Source organism: Rhododendron vialii, chromosome 6a (genome assembly GCF_030253575.1).
Source record: "Rhododendron vialii isolate Sample 1 chromosome 6a, ASM3025357v1".
In the NCBI taxonomy this organism is placed as follows: domain Eukaryota; kingdom Viridiplantae; phylum Streptophyta; class Magnoliopsida; order Ericales; family Ericaceae; genus Rhododendron; species Rhododendron vialii.
The window spans coordinates 12,287,015-12,307,239 of record NC_080562.1 but is presented as its reverse complement, the minus strand read 5'-3'; the positions used below and the strand labels follow the sequence as shown (position 1 = coordinate 12,307,239).

The 20,225-nt window shown below is 37.6% G+C and overlaps 1 protein-coding gene and 1 long non-coding RNA gene across 4 annotated transcripts; both read left to right on the top strand.

The window, feature by feature from the left end:
* Positions 1 to 92: 92 nt before the first annotated feature.
* Positions 93 to 1,932, top strand: LOC131328904 (uncharacterized). Its single transcript, XR_009200575.1, has 3 exons — positions 93 to 204; positions 1,368 to 1,463; positions 1,607 to 1,932. It is a non-coding gene; the product is annotated as an uncharacterized LOC131328904 (long non-coding RNA).
* Positions 1,933 to 9,686: 7,754 nt separating this feature from the next.
* Positions 9,687 to 17,972, top strand: LOC131328901 (cryptochrome-1). 3 transcript variants are annotated; one of them, XM_058361866.1, is made up of 5 exons: positions 9,687 to 10,569; positions 11,824 to 12,042; positions 13,759 to 14,465; positions 15,854 to 16,631; positions 17,525 to 17,972. In XM_058361866.1, the coding sequence occupies exons 1-5, from the start codon at positions 10,257 to 10,259 to the stop codon at positions 17,560 to 17,562; spliced, it is 2,055 nt and encodes a 684-aa protein (XP_058217849.1). In that variant the 5' UTR covers positions 9,687 to 10,256; the 3' UTR covers positions 17,563 to 17,972. The 3 variants fall into 3 exon arrangements, with proteins under 3 accessions (XP_058217849.1, XP_058217851.1, XP_058217850.1); XM_058361868.1 differs by having other exon boundaries at positions 15,854 to 16,669; positions 17,534 to 17,972; XM_058361867.1 differs by having other exon boundaries at positions 15,854 to 17,972.
* Positions 17,973 to 20,225: the final 2,253 nt, after the last annotated feature.

Here is a 20,225-nt window from a genome sequence, read left to right as displayed (position 1 = left end):
ACAATGTGGTAAAGTTAATGATACAACTTCTGCAATGTTCTACAATCGACCGATACATATGCTAAAAGAGGCTGAAATTTTCCACGTGAATTTGGTGGCAAGAGTTGGATTTAGCTCCAGTGTTGGGATAGGTTTAATTGAGGAAGCAAAACACTTATCAACAGAATTCCTTCTTATCAGCCGACCAAGAAATAAATCAAATAGGTAAGAGAGCTCCTCAGTATAGTATTAAACTGAAGCATTTAATTTGTTGTTCTCCAATTTTTTTTTATTAAATCGCACTCTTTTTACCTCTCTTAACATGGGAAACATTCTATTCTGAAGAATTTGGAAAAAAAATTAGATACTGGAATACATGTCAAGTTCTTGATTAGTCAAGTTCTTGATTAGTCAAGTTGTCAAGCAGTACTATCCCCATGCATTATTGCAGTGCCATCGTATTCTTCTCATACTTGTTAATATAGCTCATTGAATCCTCTATTATTGTTGATTGAGTGAGGAAAAATCCCTAGGAACTGGCAATATCTATTGGTGTTGTGTATTTTTGAATTCCTCAGAAAATTTTGGTAGTGTTTGCCTGTTCGGAATAGACTTTGCACTTGAAGAATATTGCAGACATTTAAGCAAACAGGTGGCATCAAAGAGAATGGAACCCTTCCAACTTCCATTTTGTGCTTCTTTGGTTGGTTGCCTAAGCTTGCTTTGTTTGTGTATCTTTCCCATCCTTCTTTTTGGAGTATAAACTCACTTCCTAACCAAAGAATTGATTTCCTTAGTATCTGACATATAAATCTTTGCTCCCTTTAAAACAAAGAACCAAAATTCCAGCATAGACAAAAAAAATAAGTGTTATACTTCTTCTTTTTTGTTCTTTACCCCATGAGGCAAAGGTGAGAGGAAAGGAATTTAAGTTCCCTTTTCTAGAAATTGCAAGTATAAACGTGCTTTAGGAGTAATTTGGTGAGATTTGGATTAGATTATGGGAAATGAGGACTACTCTTTCTCTATCCCGGGTTAGAATGATTGCCCCAAAACTTACTCGGCAAAGACAACTTTTCAGGTTACTTGTCGAAAAAGAAAAGTAGAAACTTTTGAACAAAGGAATTCCTGATCACAACTTGCACCTCATGTCAGTTATGGACCTGTGGTGAGATGGCCACTGATCTATGCGAGTGTGTAGCTTTTAGACTTTGGGGAATAGAAATGGTAGAGACAAGTTCTTCAATAGGAGCTTTACAATGATTCCTGATCATACAAAGTTACTATATTTGATTTAAGTATCATGAGTCACTTCTAAAAACTCATATTGATTTAATTTTCTATGGCTTACTTTGTAATGATTTTACTGATTTTAAATATTTCATCAGGCTTGCAGAACTCTTAGTGTGCGAAAGTGGCAGGCTGCATTTACTCCAGATGGCTATCTTGATATAGGCAGGACACTTAGTCGAATACAACGCAGGGTAAGATTTCATCTCCATGGTTTCAACTACCATAAAAAAATTACCCAGGCATGTAAAATGCTTCTTGGAATTAATTAATGTACACTAATTCTCTGTCTGTGTGATCTCTGATCAGTCCTCTTTCTTTTTTGTTTGATCGCCAGGTGGTGTATGAATATGGCAGAATAATTTTTCTCAAAAGGGAAGAGCGCGTATTAGCCAGAAACCAAAAAGCTAACATTGCTGACTTCCAAGTTTGAGTTTACTAGAAGAGGTTGTTGGAGAAGTCCTCAGATACGCAAATCCAGAATTTCTTCTTACAGCCTTCTTAATCAATTAGGCTGAACCTCATGTACTCATACTCCTTTTTTTCAGTGTCAGATATTTCAAGTTTTCATTTCCCTGCTGCTGCATGCTCTTGTTGTTTGTAATGAAACATGTATATCTTGAGCCTATGCCAGCTTATAATGATATGCATATCTTGAATTTATGTCTGTTAACAAAACGCACCCATTTCTTAGCTTAAGAGATCTCAGGACCTATGAAAGGTAGGCTAATTGGTCCTCTCTCAATGCAAAAACTGTTTTGACAACCATGATGAGAAAAAGTTTTTCTTGTGCTATATCTCAGTGTCAACCTCTTTGTTATCCAAGAGTATTGCATAACGAGAAACACCTTTTTTTATCCTCTTTGTCAGCTTTTCTTTGTTGTATGCGTATTCAGGTTTGTCACATCTTTACACCACCTCTGCCTTCACTGCTGAACTGTTATAGAAGACAACCAGATTGGAAGAGTATTCAATTTGATTCTACTCTAATTTCAAATCGATGCACACTAAATTCTCACTTCATGCATCTTTCCTCTCCCCGTTTACTTTAATTATCATCAAAAGAACTTTCAACCAACAACACCAAATAATGAAAAATACAAAATAATTGCCAACCACACCTTCCCCAAATCAAACAAACAAAAAACAAAACAAGGCATCATCTACAATGGGCAAAGAACGATTTCTTCAACGGGCACGATTCTCGTGCTTTGCATGAGGCCGGACCTAGTCGGTAAGGAAAATGCACATATAAAGGTAAGGAAAATGCTGAGGCCGGACCTAGTCGGTAAGGAAAATGCACATATAAAGGTAAGGAAAATGCACATATAAAGCTCAACGATAATTAGAACATTGATACAAAAAATCAGGCCTATCTGACATCATTAAATCAGTGACCAAAGTCCTTTGTTCATGAAAAATTGAATGGCAATTATGAATCGAAATTGCACCTCATCATAAAAGTATTCATTTGATCATATAGCTAATGACATCTGCTTGACTTGATTTTTCTATGAGCTGTCATACCGTCGATCTCCGCATAACAAACTACTATTCAGATCGAATTCGGAACTTAATCAGAATGAGCCACGTTCAGAAGGCATGGCAGGCTTGCTGGCCAGAACGATAGGCCAATTCCTATTCCTCAACCTCTAAGGGACCATTTGGATGAGGGGGAAAAATTAGGGGTATTAGTTAATAAGGGGGATAAGATAGTATGGGGTATTAGTTAATAAGAGACGGTCTACATTGATGTAATGTTTATGGAGGATGGATTAAATAATACTCCCTCCGTCCCTTTTTTTGTGTCCAGTATTCCATTTTTGGGCTGTCCTTTAATAAGTGTCCATTTTGTAAAATTAGGGAGGTAAAAGTTGGTGCATTGTCTATTTTGTCCCTAAAAGTAGATTTCATTTTGAAAAGTTAGTGAGTAAAAGTGTAATGATGATGGGTAAGTAGGGAAAGTGGAGGAAAAAGTTGATGTGAAAGGTGTAATGATGATGTCTTTTTAATAAGTTGGAGTTACGAAGCAGGACACTTAAAAAGGGACCGACGGAGTATGTTGTTTGGATGAGGTATTAAAAAATATGGATTAAATAATACTTTATTTGGATGGAGGATTAATAAGGGGTATAAGGAAAGGTGGATGATATAAAAAGTTATCAAATGACCCTTTTGTCCTTGTGCAGTCCCTAAATTAATTATGTATTACGTTTTATATGTAATTGCAAATTTAATTATTCTTTCACATTTGCAAATATAAACTGTCTAAAAAGGAAAAAAAATTAAGTGTTCAAAATTTCAATTCATTTGAACCGATGGAAAGATTTTAATTTTTTGATCATTTTATCCTAAAAGGTCATAATTAAATTTTGACTCTATACCTCTCGTTGATTAGCCCTAAGAAAGTCATAGAATCAAATATCTCTTAAGGCTAATCAACAAGAGCCGTAGAGTCAAAATTAAATTATGACCATTTAGGATAAAATGATCAGAAAACTAAATCTTTCCACCGGTTCAAACGGATTGAAATTTGAAATACTTAATTTTTCAACCTCTTTAGATAGTTTATATATTAAAAAATATGGTTAAAAAATTAAGTGTTCCAAATTTCAATCTATTTGAACTAGTGGAAATATTTTAGTTTTTTTATCATTTTATCTTAAATGGTCATAATTAAATTTTGACTATAAAGCTCTCATTGATTAACTCTAAGAAAGTCGTAGAATCAAATATCTCTTAGGGCTAATTAACGAGAGCTCAAGAGTCAAAATAAAAACATGACCATTTAGAATAAACTAATCAAAAAATAAAAATCTTTCTACCAGTTCAAACAGATTGAAATTTGGAAGGATCAAAAAATAAAAATCTTTCCACCAGTTCAAACAGATTGAAATTTGGAACACTTAATTTTTAAACATTTTTAGACAGTTTATATACTAAATAAAGAGTCTTAGGATAAGTTTGAATGGAAAGTATGATTTTAGGTAGAATGGAGAGTAAAAGTTGGTTGAATGATGGATGGGGAAAGGGGATAACAAGGGGTATTTTCGTCCACAAATCACCCCTCCAAACCCGGATTATTTTTAGGCACCTCAAGAGGAGCCCAAATTTAATACCGGACAATCCCTAATCCTGGCCAAAATGATGAAGGGGTCAAAGATAAGAGGGGAACCAATTTCGGATGCCAAATGGGGGGAAAAGGGCTGAGCCCCTCTCCATTTACCCCCTCTTATTTCCCCCCTCCCCTCTTTTCACTCCATCCAAGCAGGGCCTAAGGGTTAAATCCTCTCTCGCTCTAGACTTTTCTTTCGCGAGGGTTTCGTTTGGGGGGAGGGGCTGCCGCCCCCCTCTTCCCCCTCCTTCCTCCCCCTTTTCCCCCTAATCTCCCCCCTCCTTTCTGTTGTTTCCATTTCTCCGGTTTCAGCTTTTCCAGTTGTTGAGTCCGGCGGGGACTCCGGCCATAGCGTGTTGGTCTTTTCGTTTCGTCCTCGCGGTGGAAGCTCAGATCCGGTAGCTAGTGGTTGATAGAAGGGTTCAATAAGGTGAGATTTGTGGAGTTAGGTTTTGGTTTTCCGGCGGTCTTCCGCCTCTTCTACCGGCTGGTTTCCCAGTCCGATTGTGTGCCGATTCGGGTCTCCCCCGGATCTGGTGAGGTTGTGGTGGTGGGTAAATAATTTTTTTTGTTTTTGGATGGTGGGTGAATAATTTTGGTTAGGGTTTTGGTGGTGCGGCGGCAATTGTGGATTGTATTGGGGTTTCTCCCAGCAACGGCAGCGGTGGTAGGTGGTGGCTGTGTTAGGGTTTTTCGAGATCTGTTCCGGTTCGTTTGGTTGACTGCTTCTCTCTTTTTGGTTGGTGGTCAACAGCAGGTTCAACGAGAGGGAGTATTTATTCTTTGGCCACCGTGGGCGTGTTGGGCCTGCCGGAGTTCTTCATCGGCATTGCCTCGGCCTTCGCTCCCGGAGCCTTGCGTGTCAGTGAAGGTTTGCCTCGGATCCCCCTGAGGACTCCACAGCTCTGGATTAGGTCTCCTGATCCAGTTCCAGCCGACGGCCCTTGAGGCATGTCTTTGGGAGCAGATATTTGTTTTCGCTTGTATTCTGTTGTTAGTGTGATTACATTTGTGTTTAGTGTTTAATGGTTTGTGCTGGGATCCCATTTTGGTATCTCTCTGCCCAGTCCTGGATGGGATTTCTAGGCCGACATTTGTGCCGGGTGCTTTTGCAGGGTGTCCTTGAGTCTGTAGCCTTTGTGCTTAATACAATACTCGTGTCTCGGATTAGGTAATTTGGTGCAATCCTGTTATTGCAATGTAATATTTGCCTTCGGATATGAATTAATGAATTGCCTGATTTCAAAAAAAAAAAAAAAAAACCTCTAAGGGTCAGTATTTAGCGCAGAGGCCCACGACTCGTCCAAAGTCCGCCTGGCCCATCAGGCTTTTTTTCGGCCTGAGCCTGTGAAACGGGCGGGCTAGCACAGCCTGTAATTTGTAATGAACGGGTTTGGGCCTATGAATTTTTACTCGGCCCGCTTGCAGGGCCGGCCCGTGAGCCCGCCCAAAGGCCCAATCGGCCCGGCCCATGGATGGGCTTGAATAGTGTAACGACCCAGATTTTCGACCATATTTTTTTTAGAATAGTAATAATAGTAGCATAATATTATTATTATTTTCATAATATATATATATATTCATGCAAATATATATACTTGCATGCATTTTTTTTCCCTACGCACATGCATGCATGAATGCATGTCCCATACCTCCCTCTCTCCCTCCTGCAACTTCTCTTCCTCCCACGGCTCCCTTTCTCTCCAGCCATAACTCTCTCTCAGTGTCGGTCCCGACATTTGGGTTCCCCAAACCCAACCTCAAGCTTGGTTGCCCGTTTATTATTAAGTCATAAAAAATTTTAAAAAAATACAAGGCAAAAAAATTATGGTCACAATGTGCTTTTAGTTTGAATTCTATCAAAAAATTAAAATTAGAATGGAATTCGGGTTATGGTGCTTTATGATTTAGCATGATTCGATTCAAAGAAAAAAAATGTTGGGTTTCTATTTATTTTAACTTTCATTTTTTTTATTTTCTTATTTTGATCATTGTTCTATGTTTAATGATAAATTGAAAAAAAAAAATATTATGGACCAACTTGAAAAAATACAAACCTGACTTTAAAAATGGTTAATTTTTTTATTGAAGTTTTTTAAATTGGTGAGTTCTGTGTATACAGTATATACATATACATATACATGTATATTTTTCATATTTGCATACATCACTATGTGAGTATGCGAATGCGAGTAGTTGTTTCTTCTTCTTTTTTGGAGGAGTTTGCCACGTTCCGTTAAGGTTCTTATTTTTTAAGTACTTATTTTCTGTTTTATAAGACAGGTCATTCTCTCACAATACATCACCTTTAATTTAAAAAATAAATACTTATTTTAGTAAGTTGAACACACCCTAATTGTTGATGTAGAAGAAGTATCTTCCAAAATAAAAAATGTACACCAACAACAAAATGGCCCTTCTCTTAGAGAATAGTGGGTGCAGTGAACGGACGGAGAGAGAGAGAGAGAGAGAGAGAGAGAGAGAGAGAGAGAGAGAGAGAGAGAGAAATTTAGAAGGAACAGACTGGAAAAAAGAAACCTCAATGCTGGACACGGACGGGATGCAAACCTGGGCATACGTACACTTGAGGAACCTCAAGTATGCCATACTAACCAACAAACCAGCACAATCATTTATGCTATGTTTCGGTCCAAATATATATATATATATATATATATATATATATATATATATATATATATATATATATATATATATATATACATACATATATATTTATATTTACATGGAATTTTTTTTTTTGGTTGCCCTAGCTTGGGGGGTTGCCCATGCTGACGGGCTTGCTGGGCTTATCCCGGGACCGGCCCTGCTCTCTCTCTTTCTTTCCAACCAAGAAAAACCAAATTTGTCCCTCATAGCTCAAATCAAAAATTTCTTCATCACCAAGGAAAAATCTGAATTCAATTCGACCCTATCCAATTCCTGCCACCACTTTGACCCCAAAAACAGACCCAATCCGTTTGTTTTCTAGTCCCATGAACCCAACTTCATTAAATTCAATCTTATAACCTTCTTCGAAATTCTTCTATAAATACCCTACCACTTCAACCCACAAGCACACCGCTACCCCCTCCACACCCCACTGAGTAAGAAACGAGAGAAAAACGTGGCCAATTGAAGCTCCAATCCATGGAGTTTTAGAGAGAGAAAGTTAGAGTGAGAAAAGTGGGTTTCATGCGTAAACCCAACCAAGATCCGATCCAACCATCCCAATCACTTCTTAAAACCCCAAGCATCCCAAAACAACATTCAATTCGGCCCCAAAGTTCCTGAATTGCCAAAACCAAAGTCATCTTCCCCAAAATCAAGTTTTTGATTTTCAATCCAATTTGATCAAACCAAAGTATTAAAATCCTATCCAACTCTCATCTAATTATATTTAAATATTTTTAAGCCTAACCAAGGTTCCCCTGTGGTCCCATGCACAAAAAACAAAGCAAAACAACAAAAAATATTCCCGAGCCAACCTTGTGGCCGCAAGCTCCGGAGAAAAAATGGCGGTGGAAGCTTCCACCGCAAGGTTGACCGGGTCAAACCTTGCGGCCTCAAACTCCTTTCGGTTTTTAACAAAAATGATTCGAAACAACTTTGCGACCTTCCGAACAACATTTTTGGCACTCGAACTATTTTTCCTAGACTTCTCGCACCTCAAAGATGATATCTTGTTAATATCAAATTTTTTTTATTTAATTATCTATTTATTATTTATTTTACAAAAATTTCAATCGAAACAACTTTGCAACCTTATAAACCATGTTATTAATGCCCAAATAATTTTTTTTAGACTCTTTACACTCCTAGGATAAAACCTTGTTAACCTCCACATATTTTATTTATTAGATTATTTATTACCTAATTATTTTACTTTCGGTAATTTTTGGTAATATCTTTATTTAAAATAATCCTGTGACCCTCCGGACCCAACTTTTGATACCTGAACATGTTGCGTAGGACCATTAGGACTCCTATTAAGGTCATTTTAATTATTCTAATATTTTTACCTATTTAATGTACGTAATTAGTTATTAATCAATCTAATATTTTTAAAATAATTAATGAGAGCCTATAATTTTTTTATTTCTTTTTGTTTTATTAAAAATTTTATTTGATAAAAATTTCTTACTTTATTATTAACATCGTGGCCATACAAGATTAAGAGCAACGACCTATTCATAAAAAGTTACGTGATTTCTTCGCTTAATGTTTATTTCAATTATCATTGTGATTATTTGTATACTGCTCCAACTCTTGATTCATTGTGCTAGATTAGACCCTAAAGGCATGGGGTGACTTACAAGTAGGATTTCACTTAGACGTTACTAGGCCATGGTTATTTAGGAGAAAGAGATGTTAGAAGATGCCTGCAGGTGAATTGTGTGAAGAGATTCAAAACTGGCGGGTAGTCCAGTGATGTGATTTGAAACTGGCTGGTAGTCTAGTGATGTTATTTGAAACTGGCGGGTAACTCAGTGATATTTTTGTGATAATAAAACCTGACAGGTAGTCCAGAGATGTTTTGCGCGGCAGAGTTCTAAACTCCGCACGACATTATTGAATGATGATAATTTAAGAGCTATCGCTCGCTAGACATTTTTCTTCTTATTTTTTCCCCTGGCAACTTGATATAATGACACGATAAAGATCGAATAGCACTCAACTGGCAAAACGTTCCCAAAATCATATGCAGAAAGAGTAATCAAACCCAGATATGCCCTTTGCTTTTAAGAATGAAATCCGTGGCTTTGGTAGAGAATAGTAGTGTCATACTGTCATTTCATCACACAGCACAATACAAAAATAGATAACAAAAATCACGAAAAAGGCCGATCCCTTTCAGATAACAATAATTCGTAGAAATCAAACCAGGTTGCATATATTTCCAAACCTTTCCACCCTGTCAAATGGGTGAGGATCAGAGAAGGCACTAGATAGTGGGAAACTTTGGAGGGAGGAGCCCATTGACTTGGATGGCATGAGAAAACAAACAAGTGTTTGTATTTGTAAAGTCGTGTATTCAAATCAAATTTTTCAAGTCTCATAGTTATTGGAGGATTTGTCCTGGTTGTTCACTAAGGACATCAAAATTAGTTAAAATTGTGCAAGTTTAGCCGAACATCTAATTATATATTTATATATATATATATATATATATATTAAAAAAAAACTTTTGGAGAGAGGCGGGTGTGATTTGTTCTGCTGTATAGGATAAGAAACAAAAATAGGACAAATAAAATCCTTACAATGAAAACCCGTAAAGTTGTGGCTGCAATTTGCCTGTCAGTTTCTTGCTGCCCCCACTCCCTCTCTCTCTCTCTTTCGTGAAGAGTCCTTTCCGCGCTGCCAATGATCTTAAAAAACCCAAATTCTAGTCCAAAGTGATTCACCCAAAAATGGGGAAAAAAGACTAACAGATAGCTACATAATCTATAAGTCTATAAACCGAAAGTTCCTTTCTCATATGACTGAGGCTCCGTTTCGGAGCTTATTTTATATTTTTAAATTTAAAAATAATTAGTTTATTCCATATTTTTAAATTTAAAAATAATATAAATAAAAAATAATTTTTTTATTTTTTTATACCGTATTAAAGATTTTGATGAAATTTATTAAATAAAATTCATATTAATAGAAAAATTATTTGTATAAATATATTATTTTTTAACTTAAAATTATTTTCTTTAAAAATGAATACTTATTTTAAGTTTCGAAACAGATTTGAAAAACATTGGCACTAGAGTTGAAAAAGATTAAAATTATATACCCCTGGGAGATCTCTATTGAGAGAGAGAGAGAGAGAGAGAGAGAGAGTTCCAATTGAGTTTTGGGATTTGGGTTTTGGAAATTTGGGGAGATGTCAAGCGGTGGGTGTAGCATAGTGTGGTTTAGGAGAGATCTGAGGGTAGAAGATAACCCAGCACTGGCAGCAGGGGTGAGATCAGGGGCAGTGGTTGCTGTGTTCATATGGGCACCAGAAGAAGAAGGTCACTATTACCCCGGTAGGGTATCCAGGTGGTGGCTAAAGCACAGTTTGGCTCTACTTGATTCCTCTTTGAGGAGCCTTGGTACCTCACTTATCAACAAGAGATCCACTGATACTGTTTCTTCTCTCCTTGATGTTGTCAAATCTACTGGTGCAACTCAGCTCTTCTTCAACCACTTATATGGTCAGTTGTCTCTCCAGTCCTTTGAATAATGTTTTGATCATACGATAGTTCACCTCTCCTGTAATTAGGGTTCTGTTCAGTTACTTTATCATTTTTAATTCAGTTTGTCTGGAAATCTAATAATATTTAAGTTTTGTTGGTTCCATGATTGTTGGGTCTGGTGCTTCTTATGTGGAATGGAGGAGTCTCTTCAAGTAGTAATTTCTTCTTTCTTTATTGGTCTCTTTTTTCGCCTTTGTTTTTTTTAAGCCTGCTTTAAATATTCAAGATTTTGGATTCTTAAATGGCAGTTCGGGTTATTTATTTTAATGTTTGTTTCTTGCGCGTTGCTCCGTGACACACCATGACTTGTGTCTTGCCCGGTGATAAGCCTTTCTTTTATGGGAGTAGTTGTTTTAAGGGAGAATCTTTATTGTCTTGGGATTGCCTTCCCCGTTGTCACGCGAAGACAGGGCCGGCCCTGGGCATAAACTCACCATGCGATTTCTTAGGGCCTCCCGTTTTGGGCCAAATAATAGGGCCCCCCCCCAAAATGGTAGAATATAATAAATATTATGTGTTTGAACAATTTTACAAGAAAGTTAGTGTAGCTTGGTGGTAAGGCGCGCTCGTATGAGGCACGGGATCTAGAGTTTGATCCCTGGCTGGTTCATTTTTTATCTAATAAAAGTTTTGGAATCTGTACAACGAAAAGGTTGCTGAAACAAAGCTTTGGAGTCTCGAATCCTCCCTATGAGTTTAAAAGTAGTACAACCACTTTGCCATTGAACCACAAGGCTACCTTGTTTCCTACTTTGAACAACTAATAAATATACTAAAAAATGAGAGGCCCCATTTCAAATCCCGCCTTGGGCCTCAAAAATCTCAGGGCCGGGCCTGCGCGAAAACATGTCATAGCATGCCCCGTTCGTGCCATGGGGTGCCTAGCCTTGCCTAGTTACAAACACAATTGTGCTCCATTAAAGTAACTATGTACATCTGTTAACTATGATTGTATAATGTTTTGCGATTGTCATCAGTCTCTGAATTTATCCTTCCTCCTATAATTCATACATAAAGTATTTGAATTTCACAATGGATTTCAGCAGAAATAGAGGGAAGGAAGTTTCTTTTACTTCAGGATTTAAAGGAATACAAAAGCCATAACGTCTTAGCAAATGAGCTTTTTCTTGTTTCATAAACTCTAAACTATTGTCTTCTTAGTAAACTTTGTATAAAATGTTGGTTTTGCTCAGTTGTTTTCTATTTTTTCAGATCCCTTGTCTCTTGTTAGGGATCACAGGGCAAAGGAAGTTTTAACTGCACAAGGAATACGAGTGCATTCTTTCAACGCAGATTTGCTCTACGAACCTTGGGAAGTCAATGATGACCATGGTCACCCATTCACAGCTTTTTCAGCTTTCTGGGAGAGATGCCTTAGTATGCCTTATGATCCTGAGTCTCCACTGCTCCCGCCTATGAGGATAACCTCAGGTGTGTTTGTTCAAGAAGTCTTCTTAAAAATTATTCTCTTAATTCAACTACTTGGTCGTACTATATTGACATTTGCTGAGGAAATTAACCAATGTTCCTACTCAATCTTAGTGAAATTGTTGAGTAATTAAGACTAGAAGAATCATGGTTAGCACGATTTTGTGCATGGAGCCAAGGATTATTGTAGTAATATTTTCAAGGCTATGTAAACTTGGGGGTAGGCCGTCTATATTCGTATTTTACTCTCTTTGCTCTAAGAGAACAAAATAGAATATAGGCTGTGGTATGATATGTTCAGGGAGAATGAAGGCCCGTCTAGATGAGCACTCAAATCGGCTGAATACGTAGGCACAAGGCTAAAATGGAACCTACAAATGCATAGATAGCAATGGCATCTCAATGAACTAGATGAGAGCATGTTTGTGTAAGACTTGTCTTACATCGCTCATTTAAGCCACCCAAGCTTGGTTAATATATTCTAGAAGCTACTCCACCTATTGCCAATTGGTTTTAGGTTAGAACCCTCCAAGAAATCTAACATGGTATCAGAGCTAGGTCTTGGATGGCCTCACCTCTCGTGGGAAAGTCTTTGTCATCTCCATCGCCCGAGTCAATCGCTCAGCTCCTGGTCTCTTGGTTTGTCACCTCCACGTGCATCCGGGTTGCACATGAGGGGGAGTGTTAAACTTGTCCCACATCGTTCATTTAAGCCATCCAAGCTTGGTTAATATATTCTAGAGGCTACTCCATTTATTGCCAATTGGTTTTAGGTTGGAACCCTCCAAGAAATCTAACAGTTTGTTCGAAATTGTAAACATAGACGTAGTATAAAATATGAATAGACCCTAACTCAGGAGCTATAGCTTTGGCCCTTTGTTATGCGTGAAAAGATTTCAAATGGAAATGTGAATTTGATCAGTTGGCACCTGAATGATACCACTGAAAAATATAGAACCTCACATACGGTTAGAAAAATATAGAACCTCACATACAGTTAGAAAAATATAAGGTAAGAGTTGTAAGGATCCCTTCTAGTACATATTTTTACTGATAATAAAGAACTGGTATGCTACTTTTTATGGTGCGAAGGGGAAGGAGATTGCTAATTTACAAGTTAGATCTTTTGTCCTCTTGTAAAAGTACGGGTAACATATTGAAGAGCTGCAAATGTGTCCCATTTATGGGGAGGGGACATTGGTGAGGATCATGAAGACCTGAACCTTTTTTTATACAAATAGTGACTTTAAGGATCACGTGAATGTTGCTTCTGCTGTCTACATCTGCCATCACACCATTCATCAAACAAAAAAGAGGAGGATTTTTGTGGAACTGGTTGTCATAGGTTTCCTCATATGGTTTTTATCACCTTAATGAATCAAATTTGAATAAGATCCACTGAAAAGACAAATAAGTCCAAAAAATTGCTTGTATTCAATAGGATTTGCAAATTTTTACTTTTACATTTTCCCGTCAAGACAGAATTGGATTATAAGACTCGTTTGACCAAAACTGGAAAAAAAAAGGTCCATTAAGGACGATAATAAGCAATTATCAAAAGGTTTGTCCAAAGCATGTAGGCGGAGGAATGTGCAGTTGTGTAATTTAGTATCAATTTGTTTACTTACAGTAGTTAGTTGAATCTAATTAACTATTTTCCCGCAACTCCATTTCTTCTGCATCTTCTTGATAAACTTGTCGTGGCATGCTCTCTTTCAGGTGATGTGTCCAGATGCTCTTCAGACAAACTTGTATTTGAGGATGAATCGGAGAAAGGAAGCAATGCACTTCTTGCTCGAGCATGGTCACCTGGGTGGAGCAATGCTGACAAGGCTCTAACTACCTTCCTTAATGGACCCTTACTTGAGTACTCAAAGAACCGTAGAAAGGCCGATAGTGCTGCAACCTCATTTCTATCTCCGCATTTACATTTCGGAGAAGTAAGTGTGCGAAAAATTTTCCATCTTGTCCGCATTAAGCAAGTCCTATGGGCAAACGAAGCAAACAAAGCCGGGGAGGAGAGTGTCAATTTGTTTCTCAAGTCCATTGGTCTGAGGGAATATTCAAGATACATGAATTTTAATCACCCTTACAGCCACGAAAGGCCTCTTCTTGGCCACCTTAAGTTTTTCCCTTGGGTGGTGGATGAAGGATATTTTAAGGTGTGGAGACAAGGCAGAACTGGTTATCCATTAGTGGATGCTGGGATGAGAGAGCTGTGGGCCACTGGGTGGCTACACGATCGTATACGGGTTGTGGTGTCTAGTTTCTTTGTGAAAGTTCTACAGCTTCCATGGAGATGGGGGATGAAATATTTCTGGGATACTTTATTGGATGCAGATTTGGAGAGTGATGCTCTGGGTTGGCAGTACATATCTGGCACTCTCCCCGATGGTCGTGAGGTTGATCGAATAGATAATCCACAGGTACACATTAGTTTAGAGTAGTTAAGTTGGTTGCTTTACGCTGAGGTTGTGGCTCTGTTTTTTGCTTGTGGATATGCTGAAGCACACTTTCAATATATCTATAATTGAATTTGAGTATGTGTGTGTGCGCGCGCACATGCGTGTGCGATTTTCTCGTAATTGAGCTAGCCTATGAATGGGATATGCCAGCAGCATTTGTGGCGTTGGATTCCAACTCGAGGATCATATTAGTGATAATTGATAAATGTTACTAGATCATATTTAGTGACTTCTGTATGTTATTTGGTTCTGTTTATTTCCCCCATTTGTTGCCTTCCACATTTATGTGAATGATTCAAGTGAAAGCAGTGATATCCAGCATCAAGGGTTTCACAGGCTTACAGTGTACTCTTGCAATATTTTCCCTGGCCTGCACTTTTTTCTCTTACGGCATCAATCTAGAGGCAAGATGCATCTGAAGATTTTGTTGTCATTGTAAGATAGTAGTATAATGAAGCACAATATGTTTTCCACTTTTACTAGTATCAATCATGGTTAATCAACAATAAACTGTAACTGTGCCTTTTGTTCACTCCTCCGCAACTCTATTTCATTTCCCATAGTCCGTCCTTGAGAGATGAAACTCACTTGTTGGGCAATGAGATGGACTGATCATGACATGTCTGTCATAATAGCTTTATGAAAGTGCTTGTTTTTATAGCTTTCTTAACGCATTTCTCATACTTCAGTTTCCTGAAAGTTCACACCTTGAGCATGATTAAATATCTAAGCTAAAGAACATTTACACATTCAAAGAAAGTTTTGAGGTCATTTTTTTTTAAGTATCTAACTCAAAACCGATACTATGAGAGGAGAGGTTACTCGGCTTTTCATATATTAGTTTGGGAGGTAATAATTAATAAATGTGGCACAAGCTCAACACTCCCTGCGTGTGCGACCCCTACCTAGCATGTGGAGAGGTAAACGAGATCCTAACATAGAGATCACAAGGAAACAAGAAGTAAGGTCCAGTTAAGGCATTAACAGCGTGGCAATCAATCAAGTGAGTCTTGTCCAAAAGCCTTGCTCAAACACCATGTTTAAGCATTGAAATTCAAAACCAACAGGTTATGAATGGAGAGGCTGTCCATGCTCATATATTAGTTTGGGAGGTAATAGTAGGACAAGCTCTAATAATATTAAACAGCTATTCAAGTTCTCCTATTGATAGAGAATTTCTCTACCTGCACATGAAGTTTGTCTTAAAAAAAAAGAGTTCAGACTATGAAATCCAATTTGATGTGTATATACATGGACACAAAGACAACCTTAGAATAGTCCAAGATCTTCAGTAGGCTATAAGATTCAGCTGATGAAGTTTCACTTCCATCCGTTGTTTTTTTTTGCAGTTTGAGGGTTACAAATTTGACCCAAACGGAGAGTACGTACGGCGTTGGCTACCTGAACTTGCTAGACTTCCCACAGAATGGATACACCACCCATGGAACGCACCAGAATCCGTACTCCAAGCCGCCGGAATCGAGTTAGGTTCTAACTACCCTCGTCCAATAGTAGAAATAGATGCAGCGAAAGCGCGGTTGGAAGAAGCACTTTCTGAGATGTGGCAACTGGAAGCAGCTTCTAGAGCTGCACTTGAGAATGGATCTGATGAAGGGCTTGGAGACTCTGAGTCAATCCCAATTGCATTTCCAGATGACTTACAAATGGACATTGATTATGAACCTGAGAGGAACAATGCTAACACAGTTAGGCATTATGAGGATCAGATGGTCCCAAGCATGGCTTCTTCAGTTTTTAGGGTTGAAGATGAAGAAGCGTCTTTGGATCTCCAAAATTCTGCAGCGGATAGTAGGGCAGAAGTTCCGATAAACCTTACTGTAAATCAAGAACTGAGAAGAGAAGCGGTGAACCAAGGGAATATGCAAATGGGGCGGATTAATGGGACTCTGCCACAATTTAACGTTTCAACAGGGATGCGAAATGGTGAGGATTCAACAGCAGAATCTTCGAGTAGTAGTAGTGGGAGAGGCATAGTACCCGTATGGTCTCCCTCAGCTTCTACTTACTCGGAGCAGTTTGTGGGTGAAGAAAGTGGTATTGGAACTAGTTCTTCGTACTTGCAGAGGCAGCAACAGTCTCACCAATTGATGAACTGGAGACGGCTTTCTCAAACTGGGTAACCACACAATGACTCTTGAAGCGCAGTAAGTTGGGTTTGGAATCACAATTCTTAACGTTTTTGGACTTGTTGCAATCAGTAGTTTGTCTTGGTTTTTTCTTCTAAAATTTAGTTTAAAAGGATTTTATCTTACCAAAACATCACTTACTAGGTTACTTAGTGGGTGGTTATTGCGACTTAGTTTGTGGTTGAAGTTTTTTTTTTGTAACGGAGATTATGGTTGAAGTTGATTTTGCTACAAGTGTAAGCCAAAAGCTTCTAAATGGAGCTTTTGCATTGCCTGGCTTTTCCAACTTATTTAATCTGTTTCTCTTTTGCTCTATATACTGAAGTAGAACTTGCAGCCACAAGCTAGCACAAATTTCTGAAAGGGGAAAAAAATTGCTAAAGCTGACCTTAAGTTGCATCAAACACACCCCCCACCCCCCACCCCCCCCCCCCCCCCCCCCCCCCCCCCCCCCCCTATGTATTGGAAATTTGGAACTTGCACATTTTTAATTTAAAGAAGAAAACAGTACTTACTATGTCCCATGTTGCTTGGCTCCAGAATGATTGTCCTGTTTGAAAAGTGAAAGGAAAAAGTCGATTTCCTACAAACTAACACTCATACATAAGTAAATGATTAAAAGTAGTTTTAAAAATAGACAAATAATGGATACTTTTGGAAAGTTCCTTAAACTTTCTACGGAGGCATGCTCCTTTAAAAGTTGAGTTTAGCGTACATGACAAGCAATATGGGACGAAGGGAATGATAACATTCGAAAACTAGGAAAAAACAAATATTAATGTTCCTCGCCAGATATTTATTATTTAACAGTATTAGTATGGCTGTGTATAAATACCTCAAGGAGTTCTACATTTATCTTTGCTAACCATTGACTGCTTCCAGATTGGACAACGAAGTTGGGAGGTGGATAATACAATGTAGCTTAATCCTTTGCCAATTGTGATGACACTCCTCCATCAGTGTGACCAGACCAACAGTTGGTTTCCATGAATATGAAATTTTGAATATGTTCTGGCTCGTCCCTGTCGTATTTCTGTGTCCTGATGTACCATATCTGTAGCTCTGCTGTATAGTGAATGTTGTTTTCTTTAGGGAAGAAAGGAGCATACTTAGAGATATGCAATCCTCTAATAAACCCAGGTTTGTGCTTTTTGTATTTAGTAGACAATAATATAGCTGCAATCATGTTTAGATAGTGTCGCATTTTTCGTTCATTTTCCCTTCAGCGCTTGATACATAGCTTTAATGTAGTCTGTTTGCGTTGTACTGTACCGTTTAAGGACCTGCAGTTAAACTAAAAACCTTAAAGTCTTTGTTTCAATGACTTGTGAAAGTGTAGATATCCATTCCTAATGTAGTCTGTTTGTATTGTGTCTCATTTTTACTTTTATTTTAATTTAGTCTGTTTTTCTAGTGTCAAATCTTTGGAACTGATTCCTGAATTTGTTGGCGGTTGGAAACTTTTCTGCATCACGAGTTTCTTTTCTCTGCCAACGTCAAAATGGGTTATCCAGTGCAAAATAGTCTTGCTACTGCAGGGTCTCAGAAAGGGTTAGATTATGCTGTCTTACTGTTTTCTTGACTCTAACCTGTGCCATCAGATCACATTGGGCAGCTTTACTATTGTGCCCAAGCTGCCCTTCTCTTTTCTCTCTCAAATCCTTCCTATATCCAATATCCAGATACAACCTAAAGGAATTGACGCAGAGATACATGTCAGAGCTTGAATTTATCAAAACCCACCTAGTTTTGTAATCTTCTATGAGAATTCTGTCAATTGTGGTGTGCTTCTAGGGGTCATCTGTTGCTGAATTCCATTACATATGAGTGCCACGAACCCCTGAAGTGTTTGAGACTCTCATAGCCAAAGTATATTGTACCCTTTTGGTTGTAGTACTCGTACATTTATACATTTGTAAGAACTTCTCTCTTCTCAAATCCCAGAAGTTGAATGATTTTTCATGACGAATGAACCTGTCCACGATCCGTCGTACTTGCTCCTTTCCAGTAACAGAAGTAAATTAATCTGAAATCTCGTTGGATAACTTCAAAAGTCAGTAACAAATATCAGATTTTTGGTGTCATGATTTATCAAATCCGGTGAGCCTGGGGAATAGTCTTTCGCCCAAAACTCTGCATCTTGCAGGATTGGATGAAAGATTTGGACTCAAAAGAACAAGAAAAAGGTGACTTCCTAAATAAAAAAGAAAGTTGATTGTTTCCAAGTATATAGCAGTAAGGATTATCATCACTAAAAATTAGTAGAGGTTTTCTCATACTGGAAAGGAAAAGCTGCAGTACCAAATAGTGAGACTCTAAGTCGACGCAGACAATATGCAAAAGATCAGTGCTCCAAGAATAAGTAATAATAAAAATTAGTAGAGGTTTTCTCATACTGGAAAGGAAAAGCTGCAGTACCAAATAGTGAGACTCTAAGTCGACGCAGACAATATGCAAAAGATCAGTGCTCCAAGAATAAGTAATAATTTTTTTCTCCCAAGTAAAAATTTAATGCTTCCAATGGGCAAACGAGATTAGAAATTTAGCCCCTTGTCAAGGGAGGAGCCAAGATTTTATCTTAGTGGTGGCGAACTTGTATTCTTAAACAAATGAAAAGATGGACTCCAATAATATCCTTCCAAGTGTCCAAAATTTACTTAAAAAAGACTAATCATATAAATTTACATGGAAAATTCTAAAATCAGCCCAATGGGCTGACAAAACTAAGTGTGTGAATGCGTATTAAAGGGTATAAAAGGTAGAGAAAAATATGTGTTTTTTTTGTTTTTTAGTGTGCTTATCGTCACCTTAGTGGGCTGACAATAGTAAGACCGAATTTGCATATAGGAAGACGGGAAAAAAAAAAAAACACTGTGGTTATAAAATAATTTGCAAAAATCACTCTCCAATACCTATTAAGGTTGGGTAATGAAAGAAAAAAGTATTACAATGATTTTAGGGAATTAATTTTCAAAGGGACCTTTTTTTTTGTCTTTTAGCAAAAAAAATACAAACACTTTCAACACCAAAAAAAAAACAAAAAAATGGAGTGTTGAAATAAAAAAGGGGAGTGTGAAAATCACTCTCCTAGTTTTAAAAATACAAAATGGACAGCATTATTTAAAAAACCTCAGAAGTTCTCTGGTTTATTGTAAAAGAAAATTTCCTCATACTTTTCTGGCTTTTTAATACTTTTTATCCATTCAACTATGCAAAATTTGTTTATTTTGTCTCTCATCTATCAAATTTGTCTGCTTAATCCTTCCTTCTACTGTAAGATTTGTGGCAAGGGAAAGCCTATTAACAAAATTTACACAATGTAACACAATATGCTTATGTGGCACTGTATCAATGGACAATGTAAGATATGATCTCATCTATTGTCTAATGATACAGTATCATATAAGCACGTTGTGTACATTGTTGTGTTAGTAGCATACCTCGGCAAGGCAATTAAGGACAATATATAGCTTGCCTAAAAGTGAACGAAAACTGTCTTAGGTGAGCTGCATGTCAGTGTGAACTGTAAAAAATATGGCATAATTGACCTCTCACCTTCGTAGTAATAAAGGAA

Coding starts and splice junctions, on each gene's coding strand:
- LOC131328901 (XM_058361866.1), top strand. CDS start 10,257: ATGTCAAGCGGTGGGTGTAGCATAGTGTGGTTTAGGAGAGATCTGAGG. Junction 10,570..11,823: donor CTTCTTCAACCACTTATATG/GTCAGTTGTCTC, acceptor CTATTTTTTCAG/ATCCCTTGTCTCTTGTTAGG. Junction 16,632..17,524: donor GATGAACTGGAGACGGCTTT/CTCAAACTGGGT, acceptor CTAACCATTGAC/TGCTTCCAGATTGGACAACG.